The 27,419-nt window shown below is 37.4% G+C and overlaps 1 protein-coding gene across 4 annotated transcripts in view; it reads left to right on the forward strand.

Annotated features, from left to right (window-relative positions):
- Nucleotides 1-27,419, forward strand: part of LOC119516925 (zinc finger protein 596-like) — a 141,267-nt gene that overhangs the window by 97,169 nt on the left and 16,679 nt on the right. Inside the window, exon 1 of one of the 4 annotated variants that reach the window (XM_037813450.1) lies at nt 18,003-18,038. The exons of the other annotated variants lie outside the window; for them this stretch is intronic. Coding sequence (XP_037669378.1) covers nt 18,018-18,038 — 21 coding nt within the window. The 5' untranslated portion in view covers nt 18,003-18,017. Of the gene's footprint in view, nt 1-18,002; nt 18,039-27,419 lie in introns of those variants that run through there. 4 annotated transcript variants of the gene reach the window in all.

Genomic DNA, 27,419 nt, shown 5'->3' on the forward strand with positions numbered 1-27,419 from the left:
TCATTCCTGATCTTAGAGGGAAGGCTTTCAGTCTGTCACCATTGAGTACTATGCTGGCTGTGGATTTTTCATGTATGCTCTTTATCATATTGAGGAAGTTTCCTTCAATTCCTACCTTTTGAAGTGTTTTTATCAAAAAGGGATGTTGAATTTTGTTTAACGCTTGTTCAGCATCTATTGAGATGGTCATTTGATTTTTCTCTTTTGATTTGTTAATGTGTTCCAATACATTGATTTTCTTATGTTGAACCATCCTTGCATGCCTGGAGTGAACCCCACTTGATCATGGTGTATGATTTTTTGACGTGTCTTTGGATTCCATTTGCAAGTATTTTGTTGAGAATTTTTGCATCTATATTCATTAGGGAGATTGGCCTGTAGTTTTCCTTTTTAGTGACATCTTCGCCTGGTTTTGGTGTTAGACTGATGTTAGCTTCATAAAATGTGTTAGGTAGTTTTCCATTTTCTTCAAGGTTTTGAAAGAGTTGAAGTGATATTGGTGTCAGTTCTTTTTGGAAAGTTCGGTAGAATTCCCCTTTGAAGCTGTGTGGCCCTGGGCATTTATTTGTGGGAAGCTTTTTGATGACTGATTGGATCTCTTTGCTTGTGATTGGTTGGTTGAGATCTTCTGTTTCTTCTCTGGTCAGTCTAGGTTGTTCATATGTTTCCAGGAAATTGTCCATTTCCTCTACATTATCCAGTTTGTTGCCATACAGTTGTTCATAGTATCCTCTTATAATGTTTTTAATTTCTTCAGGATCTGCAGTTATGTCACCCTTTTCATTCATTATTACTGGGGTCCGCAGTAATGTCACCTTTCTGATTCATTATTTTGTTTATGTGGGTCTTCTCTCATTTTGATTTTGTCTGTCTAGCTAGGGGCTTGTCCATCTTGTATATCTTCTCAAAGAACCAACTCTTGGTGTTATCTATTCTTTCTGCTGTTTTTTTTTTCTCTATGTCATTTATTTGTGCTTTAATCCTTGTTATTTCTTTTCTTCTACTCAGTTTAGAATTGGTTTGCTGTTCATTTTCCAGCTTAAGTTGTTTCATTAGTTCTTTGGTTTTAGCTCTTTCTTCCTTTTTGATGCATGCATATAGTGCTATAAATTTCCCCCTCAGTACTGCTTTTGCGACATCCCTTAGGGTTTGGTATGTTGTACTCTCATTTTCATTCATTTCTATATATTTAGCAATTTCTCTGATATTTCTTCTTTAACCCCCCGATTATTTAGGTGTGTGTTGTTTAACCTCCAGGTATTTGTGAATTTTCTAAGTCTCTGATGGTTATTGACTTCTAATTGTATTCCATTGTTGTCAGAGACTGTGCTTTGAATAATTTCAATTTTTTTAAATTTATTAAGGCTTGTTTTATGTCCCAGCATATGGTCTATTCTGGAGAAACTTCCGTGAGCACTAGAGAAGAATGTGTATCCTGGTGATATGGAATGTAATGTTCTATATTTGTTAAATCAAATTCATTTATCAGATTGTTTAGGTTTTCAGTTTCCTTGTTAGTCTTCTGTCTGGTTGATCTATCTATAGGAGAGAGTGATGTGTTGAAGCCTCCCACAATTATTGTGGAAACATCAGTTGCTTCCTTTAGTTTTGCCAGTGTTTGTCTCATGTATTTTATGACACCTTGATTAGGTGCATAAACATTTATGATTGTTATTTCTTCTTGTTGAATTGCCCCTTTTATTAGTATGTAGTGGCCTTCTTTGTCTCTCTTATCATCCTTGAAATTAAAGTCTATTCTATCCAAGATTAATATTGCTACTCCTGCTTTCTTTTGGGTGAAGCGTGCATGAAATATTTTTTTCGTCCTTTCACTTTCAATTTCTTTGTGTCCCTTTGTCTAAGAGAGTCTCTTGTATGCAACATATTGATGGTTCATATGTTTTGATCCCTTCTGCCAATCTGCATCTTTTAATTGGTGAGTTTAATCCATTTACATTCATTGTTATTATTGTGAAGGCATTTCTTGAATGAGCCATCCTATTCTTTGGTTTATGTTTGTCAGATATATTTTTTCCCTTTGTCTCTTATTGTCTTTTAATGAGCCAATAATGAATCTCTTTAGTACTGAACCTGTCTCCATATCTCTCTCTCCTTTTTTTGTTTCTCTGTTGGTAGGACTCCCTTTAGTATCTCAAGTAGGGCAGATCTTTTTTTAGCAAAATCTCTCAGGATTTGTTTGTGAAAAATTTAAGCTCCCCCTCAAATTTGAAGGAGAGCTTTGGTGGATAAGGAATTCTTGGTTGGCAATTTTTCTCTTTTAGAATTTTAAATATGTCATGCCACTGCCATCTCGCCTCCATGGTGGCTGCTGAGTAGTCACTACTTAGCCTTGTATTGTTTCCTTTGTATGTGGTGAATTGCTTTTCTCCTGCTGCTTTCAGAACTTGCTCCTTCTCTTCAGTATTTGACAGTCTGATCAGAATATGTCTTACTGTGGGTTATTTGGATTGATTTTGTTTCGAGTTCGCTGGGCATTTATGGTTTGTGTATTTATGTTGTGTAGAAGGTTTGGGAAATTTTCCCCTACAATTTCTTTGAAAACTCTTTCTAGACCTTTGCCCTTCTCTTTCCCTTCTGGGTCACCAATGAGTCTTGTATTTGGACTTTTTAAATTATCTGTCATATCCCTGAGGTCCATTTTGATTTTTTAAAATTTTTTCCCATTCTTTCTTTTGTTCTTTCATTTTCTGTTTTCTCATCCTCCAGGTTGTTCAGCTTGCTGTAGTCTTGTACTGTGAGTATCCAGAATCTTTTTAATGCAGTCAACAGTTTCTTTTATTTCTGTAAAGTCATCTGTTTTTTTATTTACTATTGCAATTTCTTCTTTGTGCTCTTCTAGGGTCTTCTTCATGTCCCTTGTATCCTGTGCCATGCTCTTGTTTTTCTTTAGTTCTTTGATTAATTGCTCCAAGTACTGCATCTCCTCTGTTTTTGATTTGGGTGTTTGGGTTTGGGTTATCCATATCGTCTGGTTTTTTTCATATGCTTTAAAATTTTCTGTTGTTTTTCTCCTCTTGGCAATTGCTTAACTTTATAGGGTTCTTTCATGATATGTAGGCTAATTCAAAGACTTATCTCTGATTTGTCAGATCTTTAGCTTGGTTCCATACATGTTCTCTCACTAACCAGGAGGTGGCATCCATGAGCCACCTATTCCCCCCAAGCCAGTTCTCCCCAACTTTGTCTTTGTGGTTTCTGGGGGTCTGTTTTTTGTGGGAGTCCAATTCGTGCACCAAGTTTGAGTGTGTAATCGGTGATATCCGCCCTGGATGTGGGGCGTGTGTCTGAGCGCTTAGGGAGGGAGGGCGACTTTAATAATCAAACCTCCCAGGTGTACATGGAGATTCAATGCTCTTGCAAGAGTCTAAACCTTCAGTTCAGTCTTGCCACAGATTGTTTCTGCTCTGACCCATAAGTCCTTGGTATTGGCATATGGTCCCTGGGATTTCTGAGTGGGTCTATCTGCTGAGTGAAGGCTGTCCTAAGTCACAAGTGCATGCCATCCCTCAAGGGAAGTTCTGGGCTGCCAGGCCGTGTAGGAGTGTCCCCAGTCTGCTGAAAGGATGGATGTATGGGGCATGTTAGTGTCTCCCTTTTCACACAGCTCTGCCTTCCTACCTTTAGGACAATTAGCTATGGGTGCACGAAAGGCTATTGTCCATGCCTAAGATTGTGGTGTGTGCGCATGTTGCTCATCGCACTGGGTTTTTTGGCGCAGCTCTCAGCTGTGGTCCTGGCACCGGGCAGGAGTGTTCCCAGCCCTCCAGGAACATAGCTGAAAGGGGTGTGGTATTTTCCCCTTTTGGCTAACCTCTGCCTTCATAGCTCCAAGACAGTTAGTAGCAGGTGTGCGATAGGCTATCATCCATGCCAGATATTGATGTGTACCCACAGGTTGTGGATACACCATTCCTGCCTCATTTCACTGTGCAGTTCTCACTCCTGTATCTGCAGCCACTTTTGGGTTTTTAAAAGAGAACTATTCTGATTCCAAACGCCAACCCACAGTTTCCCCACACTGCAGTGTGGCTGCCGGATAGTCAGCAGGCTTACTCACTCATTTCAGAATGCATACCCTGGGTTTCACCTAATGAACGGCCCCTATGGATTTAGCGGACCTTGTCCAGCTGGTGCATCATTGAAACTGGTGTTCTGGGTCACTTTCTGGTTCTTATCTTGTATTTTTCATGGAGCTGGTTTTTTGCCCTGTCTCTCCTCACTACCATCTAAAGGTGAGTTTTAAAAGGTAGTACTAGAATAAAAAATCCATGGAACTACACAACGCACCACAAATAATTTACCTTAAATTAAATCATGAGCTATAGTTACTACACTTATGAAAGGTACTTTCATCAGTTGTAACAAATGTACCATGCCAAAGCATGGACTTGATAGTTACATTTAAGGTAGTTACATAGGTGAGTATTCTTGTTCTTAACACATATATAATGAAATATTAAGTGTTCATGGAGCGTGTTGTATAAAACCTCTCAAATGTTGAGAAGATAGAAAAAGAAAAATAAAATGATAAGAAAATGTGGAAAAACTTTTAAAAAGTTGATGATCTGGTTATCTGGGTGGATGGTAAGTTGGGACAATTTGTTCACATCATAATATGTTTTTGGGCATTTTCTTCAGCATTATTACATCCAGTCTGATACTGCCTTTATTGTCTCTTTAGTCTCTATCTGTCTCAGTATTTTGTTAGTTGAGAAATGTATATGCAAGTTGAACTTTCACATCTCAACTTCTTGAAGACATTCAATTTAGTGGGATTAATCACATTCACAATACTTTGCTTCCTTCACCACAATCCGTTACCCAAAATTTGCCATCACCTGAAAAACAAAAAAACAAAACACAGCAACCATAATGCATTAGTTCCCCACTCTCCATTCTCCTCTATCCCTGCAATCCTTACTGTCTCTGTGAATTTACATACTTAGCTGTTTCATAGAAATGGAATCATACAATATCAGTCCCTCTTGTCATCAAGGTTCATTCTTTGTAGCAGCATTATTATAATCTCACTCCTCTCCAGGCTGAACAGTATCCCATTGAGTGTATACAATACATTCTGTGTATGCATTCATATGCTGTGGATCTTTGGGTTGCCTCCACCCCCTGGCTACTGTAAATAATGGTACTCTTTAACTTTGAAGTACAAATATCCACCTGTGTCCTTACTTTCAGTTATTTTAGTATATACCTAGTTTTGCAATTGTCTTAGGAACTGCCAAAGTATTCTCACACAGCATCTGCACCATCACATATTCCCGGCAGCAGTGTATTAAGATTGCCGTTTCTCTGTATTCTCCTCAGTACTTGTTAATTTCTGTTTCTTAATAATTGTCTTTCTTGTGAGTGTGAGTTGTTAGCTCACTATGGCTTTGATTTGCACCTCCGCAATGGTCAATGAATGATATTGAACATCTTTTCATGTGCTCATTGGCATCTGTACATCCTCTTTGAATAAATGTCTATTCAAGTACTTTGCCCATTTATGTAGTGAACAGTTAGAAATGCTTCTCATTTCTTGTGCATATTTTTCCACTATTTCTGGTTACAATGGACTTAAATTTAACATCCTGTATCTGTAACAAGCCTCATTTGTTTTGTTTTTTTTAATTCAGTTTTATTGAAATATATTCACAAACCATACAGTCATCCATGGTATACAATCAACTGTTCACAGTATGATCATATAGTTATGCGTTCATCACCACAATCTATTTCTGAACATTTTCCTTACATCAGAAAGAATCAGAATAAGAATAAAAAATAAATGTGAAAAGAGAATACCCAAACCATCCCCCCATCCCACCCTATTTGTCATTTAGTTTTTACTCCCATTTTTCTACTGATTTTTTTTCAAGTTTTTTAACTTTGTTTATCAAAAAATTAAAAACAAACAGGCAAACAACAACCAAAAAATCCCCACAACGTTTCAAACAAAGCAATGGATTAAGGAAAACAAATAACCTAAAATAACTACTTTGCTTCCAATATGTTCCTACCATACCCCAAGAAAATTAATAAACCATGTCCAAACAGAGGAGTAAGAAAAACAAATAATCTAAAATAACTACATTGCTTCCAACATGTTCCTACCATACCCCAAGAAAATTAACAACCCTAAGAAAACAAAGGAATAAGAGAAAAAAAAAACCTAAAATAACTATTGCTTCCAACATGATCTTACTATATCCAAGAAAGTTTACAAACCATAATCATTCCTGAGCATTCCCATAACATTGAGATTACCCTCCATAGTTTATCTGTTCTTATTAGATTATCATTCCCCCTCCACTAATTGGTATCTCTAGGTCCCCTACATTCTACAGTATAAAACATTGTACATTTTTCACAGAATTCACATTAGTGGTAACATACAATATCTCTCTTTTTGTGCCTGGCTTATTTTGCTCAGCATTATGTCTTTTTTTTTTTTTTTAATCTTCATTTTATTGAGATATATTCATATACCACGCAGTCATACAAAACAAATCGTACTTTCGATTGTTCACAGTACCATTACATAGTTGTACATTCATCACCCAAATCAATCCCTGACACCTTCATTAGCACACACACAAGAATAACAAGAATAATAATTAGAGTGAAAAAGAGCAATTGAAGTAAAAAAGAACACTGGGTACCTTTGTCTGTTTGTTTCCTTCCCCTATTTTTCTACTCATCCATCCATAAACTAGACAAAGTGGAGTGTGGTCCTTATGGCTTTCCCAATCCCCTTGTCACCCCTCATAAGCTACATTTTTATACAACTGTCTTCGAGATTCATGGGTTCTGGGTTGTAGTTTGATAGTTTCAGGTATCCACCACCAGCTACCCCAATTCTTTAGAACCTAAAAAGGGTTGTCTAAAGTGTGCGTAAGAGTGCCCACCAGAGTGACCTCTCGGCTCCTTTTGGATTCTCTCTGCCACTGAAGCTTATTTCATTTCCTTTCACATCCCCCTTTTGGTCAAGAAGATGTTCTCCGTCCCACGATGCTAGGTCTACATTCCTCCCCCGGAGTCATATTCCACGTTGCCAGGGAGATTCACTCCCCTGGGTGTCTGATCCCACGTAGGGGGGAGGGCAGTGATTTCACCTTTCAAGTTGGCTTAGCTAGAGAGACAGGGCCACATCTGAGCAACAAAGAGGCATTCGGGAGGAGGCTCTTAGGCACAACCATAGGGAGGCCTAGCCTCTCGTTTGCAGCAACCGTCTTCCCAAGGGTAAAACCTGTGGTAGAGGGCTCAACCCATCAAACCACCAGTCCCCTATGTCTGTGGTCATGTTAGCAACCATGGAGGTGGGGTAGGCGAATACCCCTGCATTCTCCACAGGCTCCTCAAGGGGGCACTACATCTTTTTTTTTCCCTTGTTTTTTTTTTTTTTTTTTAACTTTCCCTTCTTTTTTAAATCAACTGTATGAAAAAAAAGTTAAAAAGAAAACAAACATACAATAAAAGAACATTTCAAAGAGACCATAACAAGGGAGTAAGAAAAAGACAACTAACCTAAGATAACTGCTTAACTTCCAACATGTTCCTACTTTACCCCAAGAAAGTTACCTAATATAGCAACATTTCTGTGAACTTGGTCCTACTATATCCATCAGAAATTAACAGACTATAGTCATTCCTGGGCATCCCCAGAGAACGTTAAATAGCTTATCTGTTCTTCTTGGATTATTGTTCCCCCTTCCTTAATTGCTCTCTATTGCTAGTTCCCCTACATTCTACATTATAAGCCATTTGTTTTACATTTTTCAAAGTTCACATTAGTGGTGGCATATAATATTTCTCTTTTTGTGCCTGGCTTATTTCGCTTAGCATTATGTCTTCAAGGTTCATCCATGTTGTCATATGTTTCACGAGATCGTTCCTTCTTACTGCCGCGTAGTATTCCATCGTGTGTATATACCACATTTTATTTATCCACTCATCTGTTGAAGGACATTTGGGTTGTTTCCATCTTTTGGCAATTGTGAATAATGCTGCTATGAACATTGGCGTGCAGATATCTGTTCGTGTCACTGCTTTCCGATCTTCCGGGTATATACCGAGAAGTGCGATCGCTGGATCGAATGGTAGCTCTATATCTAGTTTTCTAAGGAACTGCCAGACTGACTTCCAGAGTGGCTGAACCATTATACAGTCCCACCAACAGTGAATAAGAGTTCCAATTTCTCCACATCCCCTCCAGCATTTGTAGTTTCCTGTTTGTTTAATGGCAGCCATTCTAACCGGTGTTAGATGGTATCTCATTGTGGTCTTAATTTGCATCTCTCTAATAGCTAGTGAAGCTGAACATTTTTTCATGTGTTTCTTGGCCATTTGTATTTCCTCTTCAGAGAACTGTCTTTTCATATCTTTTGCCCATTTTATAATTGAGGAGTTCCCATTTATCTATTTTTTCTTTTGTTGCTTGTGCTTTGGGTGTAAAGTCTAGGAAGTGGCCGCCTAATACAAGGTCTTGAAGATGTTTTCCTACATTATCTTCTAGGAGTTTTATGGTACTTTCTTTTATATTGAGATCTTTGGTCCATTTTGAGTTAATTTTTGTGTAGGGGGTGAGGTAGGGGTCCTCTTTCATTCTTTTGGATATGGATATCCAACTCTCCCAGCCCCATTTGTTGAAAAGACCATTATGACTCAGTTCAGTGACTTTGGGGGCCTTATCGAATATCAGTCGGCCATAGATCTGAGGGTCTATCTCCGAATTCTCAATTCGATTCCATTGATCTATATGTCTATCTTTGTGCCAGTACCATGCTGTTTTGGCAACTGTGGCTTTATAATAAGCTTCAAAGTCAGGGAGTGTAAGTCCTCCCACTTCGTTTTTCTTTTTTAGAGTGTCTTTAGCAATTCGAGGCATCTTCCCTTTCCAAATAAATTTGATAACTAGCTTTTCCAAGTCTGCAAAGTAGGTTGTTGGAATTTTGATTGGGATTGCATTGAATCTGTAGATGAGTTTGGGTAGAATTGACATCTTAATGACATTTATTCTTCCTATCCATGAACATGGAATATTTTTCCATCTTTTAAGGTCCCCTTCTATTTCTTTTAGTAGAGTTATGTAGTTTTCTTTGTATAGGTCTTTTACATCTTTGGTTAAGTTTATTCCTAGGTACTTGATTTTTTTAGTTGCTGTTGAAAATGTTATCTTTTTCTTGAGTGTCTCTTCAGTTTGTTCATTTCTAGCATATAGAAACATTACTGACTTATGTGCATTAACCTTGTATCCCGCTACTTTGCTAAATTTGTTTATTAGCTCTAGTAGCTGTATCGTCGATTTCTCAGGGTTTTCTAGATATAAGATCATATCATCTGCAAACAATGACAGTTTTACTTCTTCTTTTCCAATTTGGATGCCTTTTATTTCTTTGTCTTGCCGGATTGCCCTGGCTAGCACTTCCAGCACAATGTTGAATAACAGTGGTGATAGCAGGCATCCTTGTCTTGTTCCTGATCTTAGAGGGAAGGCTTTCAGTCTCTCTCCATTGAGTACTATGCTGGCTGTGGGTTTTTCATATATGCTCTTTATCATGTTCAGGAAGTTTCCTTCAATTCCTACCTTTTGAAGTGTTTTTATCAAAAAGGGATGTTGGATTTTGTCAAATGCTTTTTCAGCATCTATTGAGATGATCAATTGATTTTTCCCTTTTGACTTGTTAATGTGTTGTAATACATTGATTGATTTTCTTATGTTGAACCATCCTTGCATGCCTGGAATAAACCCCACTTGGTCATGGTGTATGATTTTTTTAATGTGTCTTTGGATTCGATTTGCAAGTATTTTGTTGAGGATTTTTGCATCTATATTCATTAGGGAAATTGGCCGGTAGTTTTCCTTTTTTGTAACATCTTTGCCTGGTTTTGGTATTAGATTGATGTTAGCTTCATAAAATGAGTTAGGTAGTGTTCCATTTTCTTCAATGTTTTGAAAGAGTTTGAGTAAGATTGGTGTCAGTTCTTTCTGGAAAGTTTAGTAGAATTCCCCTGTGAAGCCATCTGGCCCTGGGCATTTATTTGTGGGAAGATTTTTGATGACTGATTGGATCTCTTTGCTTGTGATGGGTTGGTTGAGGTCTTCTATTTCTTCTCTGGTCAGTCTAGGTTGTTCATATGTTTCCAGGAAATTGTCCATTTCCTCTACATTATCCAGTTTGTTGCCGTACAGTTGTTCATAGTATCCTCTTATAATTTTTTAAATTTCTTCAGGATCTGCAGTTATGTCACCTTTTTCATTCATTATTTTGTTTATATGGGTCTTCTCTCTTTTTGATTTTGTCAGCCTAGCTAGGGGCTTGTCAATCTTGTTGATCTTCTCAAAGAACCAACTTTTGGTGATAGTTATCCTCTCTATTGTTTTTTTGTTCTCTATGTCATTTATTTCTGCTTTAATCCTTGTTATTTCTTTTCTTCTACTTGGTTTGGATTGGTTTGCTGTTCATTTTCTAGCTTCTTCAGTTGATCCATTAGTTCTTTGATTTTGGCTCTTTCTTCCTTTTTAATATATGCGTTTAGTGCTATAAATTTCCCCCTCAGCACTGCTTTTGCTGCATCCCATAGGTTTTGGTATGTTGTGTTCTCATTTTCATTCTTCTGTATATATTTAGCAATTTCTCTTGCTATTTCTTCTTTAACCCACTGATTGTTTAGGAGTGTGTTGTTTAACCTCCAGGTATTTGTGAATTTTCTAAGTCTCTGATGGTTATTGACTTCTAATTGTATTCCATTGTGGTCAGAGAATGTGCTTTGAATAATTTCGATCTTTTTAAATTTATTGAGGCTTGTTTTATGTCCCAGCATATGATCTATTCTGGAGAAAGTTCCATGAGCACTAGAAAAGTATGTGTATCCTGGTGATTTGGGATGTAATGTCCTGTATATGTCTGTTAAATCTAATTCATTTATCAGATTGTTTAGGTTTTCAATTTCCTTATTGGTCTTCTGTCTGGTTGATCTATCTATAGGAGAGAGTGATGTGTTGAAGTCTCCCACAATTATTGTGGAAACATCAATTGCTTCCTCTAGTTTTACCAGTGTTTCTCTCATGTATTTTGTGGCACCTTGGTTCGGTGCATAGACATTTACGATTGTTATTTCTTCTTGCCGAATTGCCCCTTTTATTAGTATGTAGTGGCCTTCTTTGTCTCTCAAAACATCCCTGCATTTGATGTCTATTTTATCTGAGATTAATATTGCTACACCTGCTTTCTTTTGGCTGTAGCTTGCATGAAGTATTTTTTTCCATCCTTTCACTTTCAGTTTCTTTGTGTCCCTGTGTCTAAGATGAGTCTCTTGTATGCAACATATTGATGGTTCATTTTTTTTGATCCATTCTGCGAATCTATATCTTTTAATTGGGGAGTTTAATCCATTTACATTCAACGTTATAACCGTGAAGGCATTTCTTGAATCGGCCATCTTATCCTTTGGTTTATGTTTGTCATATTTTTCCCCTCTGTCTATTAATATCCTTTATTGTACCCATACCGAATCTCTTTAGTACTGAACCTTTCTCCAAGTCTGTCTGTCCTGTCTTTGTTTCTCTGTCTGTAGGGCTCCCTTTAGTATCTCCAGTAGGGCAGGTCTCTTGTTAGCAAATTCTCTCAGCATTTGTTTGTCTGTGAAAAATTTAAGGTCTCCCTCAAATTTGAAGGAGAGCTTTGCTGGATAAAGTATTCTTGGCTGGAAATTTTTCTCACTCAGAATTTTAAATATATCGTGCCACTGCCTTCTCGCCTCCATGGTGGCTGCTGAGTAGTCACTACTTAGTCTTATGCTGTTTCCTTTGTATGTGGTGAATTGCTTTTCTCTTGCTGCTTTCAGAACTTGCTCCTTCTCTTCTGTGTTTGATAGTGTGATCAGTATATGTCTCGGAGTGGGTTTATTTGGATTTATTCTATTTGGAGTTCGTTTAGCATTTATGATTTTTGTATTTATGTTGTTTAGAAGATTTGGGAAGTTTTCCCCAACAATTTCTTTGAATACTCTTCCTAGACCTTTACCCTTTTCTTCCCCTTCTGAGACACCAATGAGTCTTATATTTGGACGTTTCATATTATCTATCATATCCCTGAGGTCCATTTTGATTTTTTCAATTTTTTTCCCCATTCTTTCTTTTATGCTTTCATTTTCCATTTTGTCATCTTCGAGGTCACTGATTCGTTGTTCAACTTCCTCTAGTCTTGTACTATGAGTGTCCAGAATCTTTTTAATTTGGTCAACAGTTTCTTTAATTTCCATAAGATCATCCATTTTTTTATTTAGTCTTGCAATGTCTTCTTTATGCTCTTCTAGGGTCTTCTTGATTTCCTTTATCTCCCGTACTATGGTCTCATTGTTCATCTTTAGTTCTTTGAGTAGCTGCTCTAGGTGCTGTGTCTCTTCTGGTCTTTTGATTTGGGTGCTTGGGCTTGGGTTATCCATATCGCCTGTTTTTTTCATATGCTTTATAATTTTCTGTTGTTTTTGGCCTCGTGGCATTTGCTGAACTTGATAGGGTTCTTTTAGGATTTGTGGACCAGTTGAAGTCCTTATCTCTAATTTATCAGATCTACAGCTTCGTGGAGTACACTTTCTCTAACTAACCAGCAGGTGGCGTCCACGAGCCACCTGTTCTCCACAAGCCAGTTCTCCCCTGCTTAGCCTTTTTGGTGAGTGGGGGAGTGAGTCTTGTGGGGTCCAATTGGTGTACCAAGCTTGTGTGTGTAGTTGGTGTTGCCTGCCCTGTATATGGGGCGTGTTTCTGGGCAGTCAGGAAGGGGGGGGTGGCTCTAACAATCAAATCTCCCTGGTGATCCTAGAGTTTTAAAGCTGCTGCAATAGTCTAATCCTTCAGTTCAGTCCTGCCACAGTTTGTCTCTGCCACTGACCCACAAGTCCTTGGTATTGGCATATGGCTCCTGAGACTTGCAAGTGGGCCTCTCTTCCAGGCCGTGCACCCCGGGTCCTCTGTTGAGGGATGACTGTGCTATGTCACAGGTGAGTGCCGTCCCCCCAGGGCAGTTCTGGGCTGCTGGGCTGTGTAGGGAGGCTCCCAGTCTGCTGAAATGATGGCTGAATGGGGTTTTGTTAATTCACACTGCTCTACCTTCCCAACTCTGGGACAATCAGCTGAGGTTGCAGGGAAGGCTAATGTCCACGCCCAGTTTTGTGGTGTGTGCCTGTTATTTGAAGCACTTCTGTCACACTGGGTTGTCTGGGGCAGTTCTGGGCTATGGGGCTGGCGATGGGCAGGAATGTTTCCTGTCCACCAGGATGATGGCTGTGAGCGGACACCCCCCTTTTCTTGGGAAGTTGTGGTGTTTAGTGAATTTTCTCAGCCACTGGATTATTGCCTTTTGTCTCAGAGCTCTCCTAGTTCTGCTCTTGACTTGACCTGCCCAAACTGCAAGTCTTTGAAGCTTTCTGTATTGGGCTTCTTAGAGTAATTGTTTTAGAAAAAGAAAAAAGGATTAAAAAAAAAAAAAAAAAAAAAAAAAAAACAAAAAGAACGGGCCCTCCTCAGAGATCTAATGGGTTATTAATATGCTAAAAGTCGAAGCAACCAGGGCCATTAAGGAAAGTCCACAGGGCAGAGAGATCAGCTTTTCTTCGGGATTTGCATATGCGCCTCAGGGCCCTTCCCCTTTCTATGTTCACCAGAACTCCAAAAATCCTCCGCTTTTATTTTGGAGTTTTTCGTGTTGTTTTTTTTCTATGCCTGTTTCCTCTCTGCTGGGCTGGCTGCTCTCAGATTCTCTGGTGTCTGGTCTCAGTCTATCTATGGTTGGAGTTTGAATCAGTAGAATGAGTTTCCTATAAGTGCTGCCACTGCAGTTCTCCCTTCTCCTTCCCGGAGCTGACAGCCCCTCCTCCCCCGGGACTGAGCCTGGCAGGAAGGGGCGCGGGTCCCCTGGCCGCAAAAACTTACAGATTTCGCTGATCTCAGCAGTTTAACGTTTTCAGGAGTGTTGTATGAAGTATGCCCAAAGTCAGATTGCTCTGTGGTGTCCAGTCCACGCAGTTCCTGGCTTTCTACCTACTTTCCTGGAGGAGTAACTAAAACATACAGCTCACCAGTCTGCCATCTTGCCCCGCCCTCCCTCATTTGTTTTTATATTAACTTAATTTCAATATCATATACATAACTACATTCATATACCCCTCTGTCCCCTACCATTATGAAGTTATTGTCACAAATTACCTGCATTCATTCATTTATATTGCAGATCCTGGCATGTGTAGAAAGTTGAATTATAACCTTCCCAAAACAATAATAGTGGCATTGTATTTGATCTGATGTTTCTTTTGCTGGAGATCCTTATTTGTTCATGCAGTTTTAGTCTGTTGTCTACTATATATTCTTTTCAACCAGAAAAACTTACATTAGCATTTCTTTTAGGGGTGGCATAGTGGTGACAAACTCTGTCAGCTTTTATTTGTGTGGGAATGTCCTAATTCCCCTTCATTTTTTGCCCATATTAATTTTTTAAAGATATATTTTATTCTTATTAGAGAAGTTGTGGATTTAGGGAATAATCATGCATAAAATATTGGATTCACATAGACCTCTGAGGCAGAAATGAATTGTAAGCCATTGCTGGCCATTCTTCAACATACATATGACTTTCCTGGAATGTTGTGAAAATGGAAATCATGATTCTGTAGTTCTGGGATAAGGCCTTTGATTCTGCTTTTCTACCAAGGTCCCAGGCATGCTAATACTGCATATCCTTAACATACACTATGAGTACCACGGCCTGTTTTGTGTCTTAGCTTACTTAGAGAAGTTGTTCTCAAATGTTGATGCCTGTTGAAATCAAAGTTGGAGTTTTCAAACTCTGAGCACCCAGGCCACACCCAGGAATAGTTAAATAAGAATCTGTGATGCTCATACCCAGGTATTAGAATTTTTTAAAGCTCCCAGGAGATTTCAGTGTGCCAGTGGCTTTTGGAATCCATTCTCTTAGAGTATGTGGTGCAATATGGGAAACTTCTACATTAAATATGCAAATAGTCATAAGAAAAATGACCGATATTTTGAAAAAAGAAATATTTTCATATATACATCAGCCTAGACTATATATATCTCACAGTGTTTTTCTAGTAGTATTTGTAAACATATTCAGATTTATAAATCTAAAATTAGGGAATTAATAAAAGTGAAATCCTTGAATTCTACTCAAATATAAATTCAAATTCATGAGTAAGGAAACAATAAAGATATGTAGCACACTGTGGTAGGTACTTAAATTTTTTTTAACAGTTTTATTCACGCACCATACACCCCATCCCAAGAATATAATTGATGGTGTAATCACATAGTTATGCATTCAATACCACACTCCATATGAGATCATTCCCATTTCTTCTGAAAAGAAAGAAAAAAGAAATCCCATACCCCTACCTTATACCCCCAATTGACATTTAGCCTTTGTATAATGCCTTTGCTACAATTAATTAAAGACTATTACAATGTTATTGCTAACTGTAGGCTTTAGTTTGCATCAATTGCATTTTTTCCCATATACCACACCACCATTAACACTTTGTAATAGTAACATACATTTGTTCTATTTCGTGTAAAATCTTATGTTTGTACAATTAACCACCATCATCATCCACTCTATCTTTTGCTGAGTTATACAGTCCCACTTTTTATCCTCCAGGTTTCCTTCTGCTGATACACACAACCCCAGTCTTCCTCTTTCAGCCATACTCAATGGGTATGTATATCTTCATGTACATACCTTAGTATATATTCTGACACTGTATGGGATGGAATGGTATATGGGAAAAATTCAGTTAATGCAAACTAAGTTCTATTGTTGACAGAAACATTGTAATATTCTTTCATTAATTGTGACAAAGACACCATGCCAAAGCTAAATGTCAAGTAAGGAGATATAAGGGAGGGGTATGGGATTTTTTTCTTCTTTCTTTTCTGATGAAATGGCAATGTTCTCATTTATATTGTGGTGATGAATGCCTATGTGATTATACCAGGATCCATTGATTGTACATTTAGGATGGATTGTATGATGTGTGAATGAAACTTTAAAAAAAACAAATACTATGGTTGCTGGAGAGGATATAATGAAAAGGATATACCTGTTCACTGTTGGTGGGTCAGAGACAAAGGGACAGATATTGAGCAAACTGAGTTTGAGAGCATGGGTTATCAGGAGATGAAAGGAGGGAAAAGATTGGACAGTTGATGCTAGTGGAGTACAGAATGTTTAATAAGTTTGATTGTAAAGATTCAGAAATAGATAGCACAATACTGTGTGATGGTAACAATATTTTAAGTGTAATTAACAAAGCTAAGTGTGAGTGTGATACTTAAATTTTAATTTTTACCCCTGTACATACTTATGAGGTGAACTTACCACTTTATCTTAGGAGAGTTAGTAAACATCTTTAACATGTCCTAGTGAATACTATATGTCTTCTTCCCCACTAATTTCCTCCCCAGTCTTCCATCTCAGTAACCTGTTTCATTTTGTCACATTTATGTCCATCACAAATTTTAATATTTCTTTCTTTTCCCTTTATTATTTTTTAAACCACAAATTTTATTGAGATATAGTCACACCTTACAATGCTTCCAAAATATACAATCATTGTCTCACAGATCATCACCTACTTGTGCAGTTATCACAATCAATTTTTAGAACATTTTCATTACTCTGAAAAGAAAAGTAACAAATAGACATAAGAAAAGAAAACCCAAAACACACCACACCCCATATGCCCACCCCCCATTATTGACACCTAGTATTGGTGTGGTACATTTGTTACTGTTGATGAAAGCATATTACAGTTAAATGTAGTCTGCATTTTACAATAGGTACTTTTTCCATATACCACTGTTAACTTTGTGCAAGTATTGTACAAAGAATTTATATTTGTAGTGTTAATAATAAACATCCAGCACAGTGTTCACTATGTTATACAATCCCTTATTTTAACCTCTGACTTTCCTTCTGTTGTCGTGCATGACTAAATAATCCCTTTCAACCATATTCCCCTATAATTCAGGACTATTGTAATCCCAATAATGAGCCGCCATCAGCTCTATTTCCGAACATTTAAGTTCAAAGTAGTTAAATTTTCTGTCCATATTAGGCAACCCTTCCCCATTCTCTAGCCTCATTCTATCTCCTGGTAACCAGTATTCTAAGTTTTATGACTGAATTTACATACTGTAATTAGTGAAATCACACACTGTTTTCCTTTTTGTATCTGACTTAATTCTCTTAGCTTTATGTCCCTAAGGTTCATCAATGTTGTCATGTGTTTTGGGACTTCATTCCATCTTACTGCTGAATAATATTCCATCATATGTGTATTACCACAGTTTGTTTATCCATTCATATGTTGATGGATACATGGGTTGTTTCCATATTTTGGCAATTGTGAATAATTTTGCTGTGAACACTAGTGTGCAAATGTCTGTTCATTTCCCTTCTTTCATATCTTCTGAGAATATATTGAGTAACAGAATTGGCAGGTCATAGGGCAACTCCATACTTAATTTTGTGAGGAAACACCAAACCATTTTCCACAGTGGCTGCACCATTTTGCTTTCCCACCAATGACAGGTGTTCCTGTTTCTCCTCATCCTCTCCAGCAGCAGTAGTTTCCTGCTTAATAGTGGCCATTCTAATGGATGTAAGATGATATCTCATTGTATTTTTTTTAATTGAGATATATACACAACAGTCCATCCAAAGTATACAGTGGCTCACAGCATTATCATGTAGTTGGGCATTCATCACTATAGTCAATTTTAGGACATTTTCATTACTCCAAGAAAAAAAAAACACCACCATACAAGCCACACTTATCTCCCCCATTATTTATTGCCTTTATTTTATTATACATCTTTCCATACACTGGGTAAAGGGCATTATCAGTCACAAGGTTTTCACAGTCACACGGTCACATGATAAAAGCTGTATAGTAGTACATTCATCAGGACTCCAGTCTACTGGATGACAGTTCAACAGATTCAGGTATTTCCTTCTGGCTATTCAGAGCTGCATAGCTCTTTGAGTCTCAGGTGTCATACGGATACCCAAAATTCCAGGGATCTACCAGGTTGTACACAAAGAGCTCAGCATTTCAGAATTTAAAAATAAGTTAAATCTCAGGAATAGATGTTATTGCTGTAAGAGCTTATAATCTAGGAACCTTTACAATAAGCCTTATTGAACATCCTGTACTCTTTACTCATTGCCCAATCTCTGCCCATGTTCTATCCCCTGATAGTCTGCTCTTGGATTCAACTCTCCGGGTTTGCTCATTATACTTAGTGTATATTAGTGAGGCCTTACAATATTTGTCCTTTTCTGGCTTACTTCACTCAATATAATGTCCTCAGTGTTCATTCACCTAGTTGCATCCTTTGTAACTTCATTCCTTCTTGCAGTTGCTCAGTATTCCCTCGTATGTAAACACCACAGTTTACCACTCCATTCCTCCATCAGTGTGCCCTTAGGCCACCTCCATCCATTCCCAATCATGAATAATGCCACCATAAACACCAGTGTGCAAATGCCTATTCATGTCCCTGCTTTCAGTTCTTCCAAGTATATACCTAATAATGGGATTTGGAGGATCATATTGTAACCTTATACTTGGCCTCTTATGGAGCCACCACACTGTCATACAGAGGGGCTGCACCATTCTACTTCCCCACCAACAGCAGATACTTCTTTCTCTCATCTTCTCCAGCACTTGTATCTTTGTTTATATTTAACAGTTCTGTTCACATTCCATACAATCCATCCTTAAAGAACAATCAGTGGCTCCTGGTATAAACAGTTATGCATTCACAACTATAATCTGTATGAGAACATTTCCATTATTTCTGCAAAGAAAGCTTAAAATATTTTTTAAAAAAAATTTTTTATAAAATAAAAAATAAATAGAAACGACAAAATCAAGGATCCTATAAACTCCCCTTTTATGCCCCTCTTATTGACATTTGTCTTTGGTATATTGCCTTTGTTACACTTAATGGAACAACACTACAATGTTATTGTTAACTCTAGACCCTAGTTTGCATTGACTGTATTTTTTCCATCCTAATTTCAACACATTGTAGTGGAGGCATTCATTTACCCTCCTTTGTGCCGGTTTGAAATTTATGGTCCCCAGAAGAGCCATGATCTTTTAATCCAGTCTTTTTGGGTGGAACCTTTTGATTGTTTCCATTGAGATATGACTCAGCCACATGTGGGTGAGATCTTTGATTATTTCCATGGGGATGTGGCCCCACCCATTCTAGGTCTTAAGTAGATCACTGGAGTCCTTTAAGGGAATTCATGATGAGAACAAGCTCAGAGAAACTGACAAGAGACATTTTGGAGAGAAGCTGAGCTATGTAATCCAGAGTTTGCTCCAGGGAGAAGCTAAGAGCAAACACAGGCCCAGACATTTGGAGATGCTGGGAGATACAGACTGAAGGACATTTGGAGATTCTAAGCTAAGAGATGAAGCCCAGTGTTTGCCCTGGAGAAGCTAAGAAAAGACCCCCAGATGCTTAGAAACACCCTGTGAAAACAAGCCAGGAAGCACAGAGTCTGAGAGAGGGAAGCAAAGAGACAAAAGCCCAGAGACATTTTGGATAAAGCCATTTTGAAACCAGAACCCAGGAGAAAAGGACTAGCAGATGCCAGCCATGTACCTTCCCAGCTGACAGAGGTGTTCTGGATGCCATTGGCCTTTCTTCAGTTAAGGTATCCTCTTGTTGGTACCTTAGTTTGGAAAATTTTATGGCCTTAGAACTATAAATATGTAACCTAATAAATCCCCTTTATAAAAGCCAAATTTATTTCTGTTATTTTGCATAATGGCAGCTATAGCAAACTGGAATATCCCTCATGTAAAAACTTTCTTGTATTTGTGCTTTTAATCACCATCATTGTCCACTTGAGGTTTTGCTAAGTTATACAGTCCCAGTTTTTATTCTTTATCTTTCTGGTGTCATTCTTGCCCCTTGCCTTCCTCTTTCAACCACATTCACTCTTAGCTTTGTTCGTCGTACTTAAAATATTGTGCTACCATCAGATAATATTGTGCTATCCATTTCTGAATCTTTACGATCAATCCTTTTGAACATTCTGTACTCCTTTAGCATCAAATCCCCAGTCTCTGCCCTCTATCTCCTGATAACCTGTGTTAACTGTCAGAATTAATATGTTAGTTCATATTAATGAGAACGTACATTATTAGTTCTTTTGTTTCTGGGTAATTTCACTCAAAATTTTCTCGGGATTCATTCACGTTTTTGCAAGTGTCATGAGTTTTTTCTGCCTTAAAGCTGCATAATATTCCATTGCATGTATATATGACTTTTTTTTTATCTGCTTTCCATTGATGGATATTGGGGCTGTTTCCATCTCTTGGGAATCATAAATAATGCTACTGTAAATATCAGTGTTCAAATGTGTGTTCATGTCCCTGCCTTCAGTTTTTCTGGTTATATACCTAGTAATGGGATTGCTGTATCACATGACAATTGTATACTTAGCTTTCCAAAGAACCGCCAAACTGCCTTCCAGACTGGTTGCATCATTTTGCATTCCCACCAACAGTGAATAAGTGTGCCACTTTCTGCACATCCTCTCCAGCACTTGTAGTTTTGTTTTATTGATAATAACCATATAAGTAGGTTTGAGATGATATATCATTGTGGTTTTGATTTGCATTTCCCCAATATCTTGTTAAGTTGAACATCTTTTCATTTGTCTTTGAGCCTTTTGTATTCCCTGTTTGGAAAAGTGTCCATGTCTTTTGCCCATTTTAAAATTGGGTTGTTTGTCCTTTTGTTGTTGAGTTATAGGATCTCTTTAAATATTCTGAATATTAAACCTTTATCTGATATGTGGTTTCCAAATATTGTCTCCCATTGCACACGCTGCCTTTTTATTTTCCTGACAAAATCCTTTGATGCATAGAAGCTTCCAATTTTGAAGATTTCTCATTTATCTATTTCTTCTTTCATTGCTCCTGCTTTGGTTTAAGGTCTAGGAAAACACCACCTACCACAAGATTTTTAAGGTATTTTGCTACATTTTCTTCTGTAAGTTTTATGGTCTTACCTCTAATGGTTAGGACTTCAGTTCATTTTGAGTTAACTGTTCTATCATGTGTGAGAGAAGGTTCCTTTTTCATTCTTTTGGTTGTGGAAATCCAGTGCTCCAAGCTCCATTTGTTGAATAGGCTGCTCTGTCCCTATTGGGTAGACTTGACACTTCATGGAAGATCAATTTTCCGTAGGTGAGGTGGTCTTATTTCTGAACACAAATTCGTTTTCAGTTGTCAGCATGGATATCTTTATGCCAATACTATTCTGTTTTCAAGGTATCTAGCTATTCGCAGCACCCTGCCCTTCAAAATGAATTTGATTATTGGTTTTTCTATCTCTGCAGTGTAAGTTGTTGGAAATTTAATTAGTCCCAACTGATTAGATCTGTTGGTTAGATCTGTAAATAAATTTGGATAGAATTAATATCTTAACTATATTTAGTCTTCCAATCCATGAACACAGTATGTCCTTCCATTTATTTAGGTCTTCCTTGATTTCCTTTTGCAATTTTCTGTAGTATTCTGGTTATGGGTCCTTTATGTCCTCCTTTAAATTTATTGCTAAATATTTGATTTTTTGTTGCTATTGTAAATATTTTTTTAATTTCCCCTGAGATTTTCCCTTACTAGCATATAGAAAGAGTACTGAGTTTTACTCATTGATCTTGTTTCCTGCTGCTTTGTCATTTATTAGCCCTAATTGCTTTGCTGTAGAGTTTTTGGGATTTTCTACATGGATGATCATGTCATCTGCAAACAGTGAAAACTTAACTTCTTCCTTTCCAATTGGGATGCCTTTTATTTCTTTTTCTTGCTCAGTTGCTCTGGCTGGAATTTCCACTACAGTGTTGAATAGCAATGGTGACAGTGGGCATCCTTGTCTTATTCTTGATCTTAAAGGGAAAGCTTTCAGTCTTTCCCCATTAAGTATGAAGTTTAGCTGTGGATTTTTTTCATATATTCCACATTATCATGTTGAGGAGGTTTCCTTCTGTTCCTATCCTTTGAAGTGTTTCCTTCAAGAAAGGATGTTGAATTTTGTCAAATGCCTTATCTGTATCAAATTGAGGTGATAATGTACTTTTTCCCTTTGATTTATTGATATAGTATTTTACTTTAATTGATTTTCTTGTGTTGAATCACCCTTGCATACCTGGAATAAATACCAGTTGATCATGATGTATAATTATTTTAATGTGCTGGTGGATTCTATTTGCAACTATTTTGTTGAGAATTTTTCCATTTGTATTCTTTAAAGTCATTGATACATAATTTTTTTTTATAGTATCTTTGGCTTTGGTATTAGGGTCATGTTGGCTCCATAGAAAGAGTTAGGTACCTTTCCATCCACTTCAGTTTTTGAAGAGTTTGAGGAAGATTGGTACTAATTGTTTCTTGAAAGCTTGGTAGAATTCACATATGAAACATCTGATCCTGGGCCTTGCTTTTTGAGGAGGCTTTTGATGATTGATTCAGTCTCTTTACTTGTGAATCATTTGTTGAGGTCTTCTATTTATTCTTGACTCAGTTTTGGTTTCTCATGCTTTTCTAGGAAGTTTTCCATTTCATCTAACTTGTCTAGTTTATTAGCATATAGTTGCTCATGGTATCCTCTCATAATCTCCTTTATTTCTGCAGCGTCAGGGTTATGTCCCTGCTCCCATTTCTGATTTTAGTTACTTGCATTCTCTCCCTTTTTATTTGTCAGCCTAGCTAAGGGTCCATAGATTATATTGATTTTCTCAAAGAACCAGCTTCTGGATTTGTTGATTCTATTGTTTTCATGTTCTTACTTTCATTTATTTTTGCTCTAATCTATGTTGTTTCTTTCTGTTTTCTTTGGTGTTAGTTTGTTCTTTCTCTAGTTCCTCCAGGTGAGCAGTTAATTACTCAATTTTTGCTCTTTCTTCTCTTTTAATATAGGCATGTAGGCCATAATTCCATGGATCTTTGAATAGGGAGTGAAATCTGTTGGTTTGTACAGGTTAGTGTGAAGTCCCGATACATACCAGAGTATTAGGACAGAGAATAAAAATGTATTTGCAAAACCCCCTTAAGGGACTGGGGGAAAATGTGGAAATATTGAACTTTCCCCCTGAGGAATTACTGATATTCTCAAAAGCATTGGGGACTACCAATTTAGAAGGCCAAACCCTCGATCTTGGGGCTTGCCCTTATGAAGCTTGTTACTGCAAAGGAGGGACATAATTCATAAGATTCTCCCCCAGAGAACTTCTTTTGTTGCTCAGATTTGGCATCTGTCTCTAAGCCAACTCTGCAGGTAAACTCACTACCCTCCCCCCTACATGGGACATCACACCCATGGTGTAAATTTCCCTGGCAACATGGGACATGACTCCTGGGGATGAGCCTGGTCTCAGTATCATGGGATTGAGAAAGGCTTCTTGACCAAAAGGAGGAGGAGAAATGAAACAAAGTTTTAGTGGCTGACAGATTTCAAATGGAGTCTAGAAGACATTCTGAAGGTTTTCCTTATGCATTACATAGATACCCCATTTTAGTTTTTAGTGTATTAGAATACCTAGAAGGAAATACCTGTAATTGTTGAACTACAACCAAGTAGCCTTGAGTGTTGAAGATGATTGTATAACAATATAGCTTAAAGTTGTGACCATGTGACTGTGGAAACCTTGTGGCTCACACTCCTTTTGTCCAGTGTGTGGACGTATGAGTGAAAAATTGGGGACAAAAAGTAAATAATAGGAAGGGATGGAGGATGGGTTCTTTTGGGTATTCTTTTGTACTTTAATTTTTATTATTTTTTGTGTGTGTAGTAATGAAAATATTCAAAATTGATTGTGGTGATGAATGCACAACTTTTATTGGTACAGTGAACAATTGATTGTACACTGGATGATTGTATCATTTGTGAAGATATCTCAATAAAATTGAGTTTAAAAATGAACAAAAACAATATAGGCATGTAGGGCAACAAATTTCCTCTCAGCACTGCCTTTGTTGCATCCCATAAGTTTTTGTTTTTAATGCAATTTTATTGAGATATACTCACACACTGTATAGTCATCCAAAGTATGCAATCATTGGTTCACAGTATCATTGTACAGTTGTGCATTCATCACCACAATGAATTTTTAAACATTTTCATTATTCCAAAATAAAACAATAAATGAAAAGATCACCCAAACCATCTCATACCCCTTATTTCCCTCTATTATTCATATAAATATTTTTATCATTATTTTATTACTCATCGGCCCATAGACTGAAGGGAATGTCAGTTACAGGGTTTTCACTATCACATGGTCATACAATAAAAACTATACAGTTATACAATTATATTCAAGAATTAAGTCTTCTGGTTTACTGTTTAACAGATTCAGGTATTTCCTAGCTACTCTAATACAGTAGAAACTAAAAAGGAATGTCTATATAATGCATAAGAGAAACCTCCAGATGGACCTCTTTATTCTATTTGAGATCTCCCAGCCACTGAAACTTTATTTTGTTTCATTTCTTTTCCCCATTTTGGTCAAGACAGCATTCTAAATCCCATGATGCCAGGGCCAGGCTCATCCCTGGGAGTCCTGTCCCTCATATCCAGGGAAATTACACCCCTGGGAGTCATGTCCCATGTAGGGGGAATGATAGTGCATTTATTTGCAGAATTGGCTGAGAGAAAGAGGAAAAATAAGTTCTCTGGGGCTAACTCCTAGGCATAATTATTAGTAGGCTTAGCTTCTCCTTTGTTGGAATAAATTTCTTAAGGACAAGCCCCAAGATCAAGGGCTTGATTTTTAAATTAGGATTCCCTAATCCTTGCAGGAATATCAGAAATTCCCCAGTCCTTCAAGGGGACTTTGAAATACTTTATTTTCTTCCCGAAGTACTCTGGGTTGCTTCAGGATGTCATAATAACCTGTACAGAATATCAAGATCTCATTCCCCATTACAGGTTCCGTGCCATGTTGATTAAATAGACTGACCATGCAGGTTCTGTCAGAAAGCATGCTACAGAGAATATAAATTCTATACCACAGAAACATCTGTCTCTTAAATAACAGTCAAAACTCAGGAGTAGATGTGACTCCCTTAATAGCTTATAATCTATGATCCTTCGCAAGCTTCATTAAACACTCCTCATTTCTACATTGTTGATTGCCCAATCTCTGTCCACATTCTGTCTCCTGTTATGAATGCTTTCAAATTCAATTCTCAGCATTTGCTCATTGTAGTAATTTTATATTAGTGAGACCTTATAATACTTATCCTTTCATTCTGGATTATTTCACTCACCATAATGTTCTCAAGGCTCATTGACCTAGTTGCATGCCTCACAACTTCATTCTTTCTTGCAGCCATTTGATACTCTGTTGTATGTATACACCAGAGTTCACCCTTCCAGTCACCCACTGATGTATCCTTAGGCTGCCTCCATTCATTGCAAATCATGAATACTGCTGTGATAAGCAGCAGTGTGTAAATGTCTGTTCATGTCCCTGCTTTCAGTTCTTCCAAGCATATACCAAATAATGGGATTGTAGGATTATATGGCAACCGTATACGTAGCTTCCTTTGGAACCACCACACTGCCCTCCAGATAGGCTGCACCATTCTCCTTCTCTTCCAAGACTGATTAGGTAAATCTCTCTCTCCACATCTTCTCCAGCTCTTGTATCTTTCTCTTCATTTTAAAAGTTTTATTTGCACACCATGCCATCCCTCCTTAGTGACCTATCAATAGCTCCCAGTATAATCACATAATTATGCTTTCACCACCACAGTCTGTATGAGAACAATTCCATTTCTTCTGCAAGAAAGAGGAAGAAAGGAAAAAGATAAAAGAAAAGAATAAAAAAGTAAAAAAGGAGAAACAAGACTCCCATACCCCTCCATTATATCCCCCTTTTTAAAATTTTAAATAATTTTAATATTTTAGTTAACCTAATATATCAAAAATATTTCAACATGTAATCAATATAAAAATATTGAGATATTTTATTCTGTTTTTTTTTTTTGTACATCTTCAAAATCCAAGTGTATTTTACACTTACAGCTCATCTCAGTTCATACTAGCTGCATGAATGCTCCAAAGCCACTTTTGGTGAGTGGCTACTATATTGGACAATGTAGGTCTACAATATAACACAGTTGCTTAGTATTTGGGATGGTAAGGATTAATACTTCAAATTTACCTAATTCCAATTATTGGAGTAATGATTTTAAAAATAACTTTCTGTTTCAGTTAAGCAAACCCATGGCATGGTGTAAGAAAATATTTCAGCATTTTTACCAGTGTTAAAAAAAAAATAGGGCAAAAAGCCAGTAATATCTTTCTTCAGTACTTATTAATCTTTCTGCTCTTAAGCTCTGCAAACACAAGTTAGCAATCTCACCTTACTTTCTAAATGTACTTTCCAAAACAAAAGAAGAAAACTCCCAGCAAATACCTGATCAAAACTGGTCAAATAGTCCTTTCCATGGGATTTTTGGACTTAGAATCTACGATGGAATCAAGGAAATTTCCTCTAGAGTGTCTGAAGCAGTTAAGTGTAAAGATCAAGATAGGTTCGCAGCCATGATTTCCAAAACTGTGAACTAGAATAATAGAAGTGACTGGTCTTATAGATAGAAAAGCATGAAGCAGACCCACAGAATATGCCAGTAATGAACAACAGAGTCCTTACAGAATCCATTCTTCATTCTGGTTTTTCCTAATGCCCAGCAGCATCCATATCTTAGGTTCATGAGATGCTCATATCTTAATAAATTACCCCTTCTGCTTTACACTGGGTTCAGTTTTTCTCACATGCAAGTAAGAGTTTTAATTTGTAGTGGTAAGTAAAACAAGGAAAAATGAGTAAGAGAGATTTTGGCAAAGACGTATTAATGCTTGAAATTTTTAAGCAGCTAGTAATCCATGGTTCCAACAACAAATTAAAGCCTATCCTCATCCCAAGTCTGGCTCTAGGTGCTCCTCCTATGTGCTTCTATAGCACAGAAAATTTGCCTTTAAAAATATATATATATTCACTAGATTTTAAGCTTTACCTGGATAGAGCTGTAGTTTTCTTTTGTTCACTGGTAAAACCCAGCATCTGGCATGGTTTTTTCAAGTAAGTAAATGTATACTGATTACTATGTTGGAAGGCTGATTTTCAGCACCAGAAAACAGCAGCACACAATGGAAACAATTGGTTTGCTATCTGGAAGACTTGGGTTCCAGTTCAAGTTCTATAGAAAATGAACCTGTTTACTCACTAACAAAATGGGAAAAATCTTTTTCCTCCAGCTTTATACTTCAGGAACATACCGTTTACTGA

This window comes from Choloepus didactylus, chromosome 20, assembly GCF_015220235.1.
Source record: "Choloepus didactylus isolate mChoDid1 chromosome 20, mChoDid1.pri, whole genome shotgun sequence".
Lineage (NCBI taxonomy): Eukaryota > Metazoa > Chordata > Mammalia > Pilosa > Megalonychidae > Choloepus > Choloepus didactylus.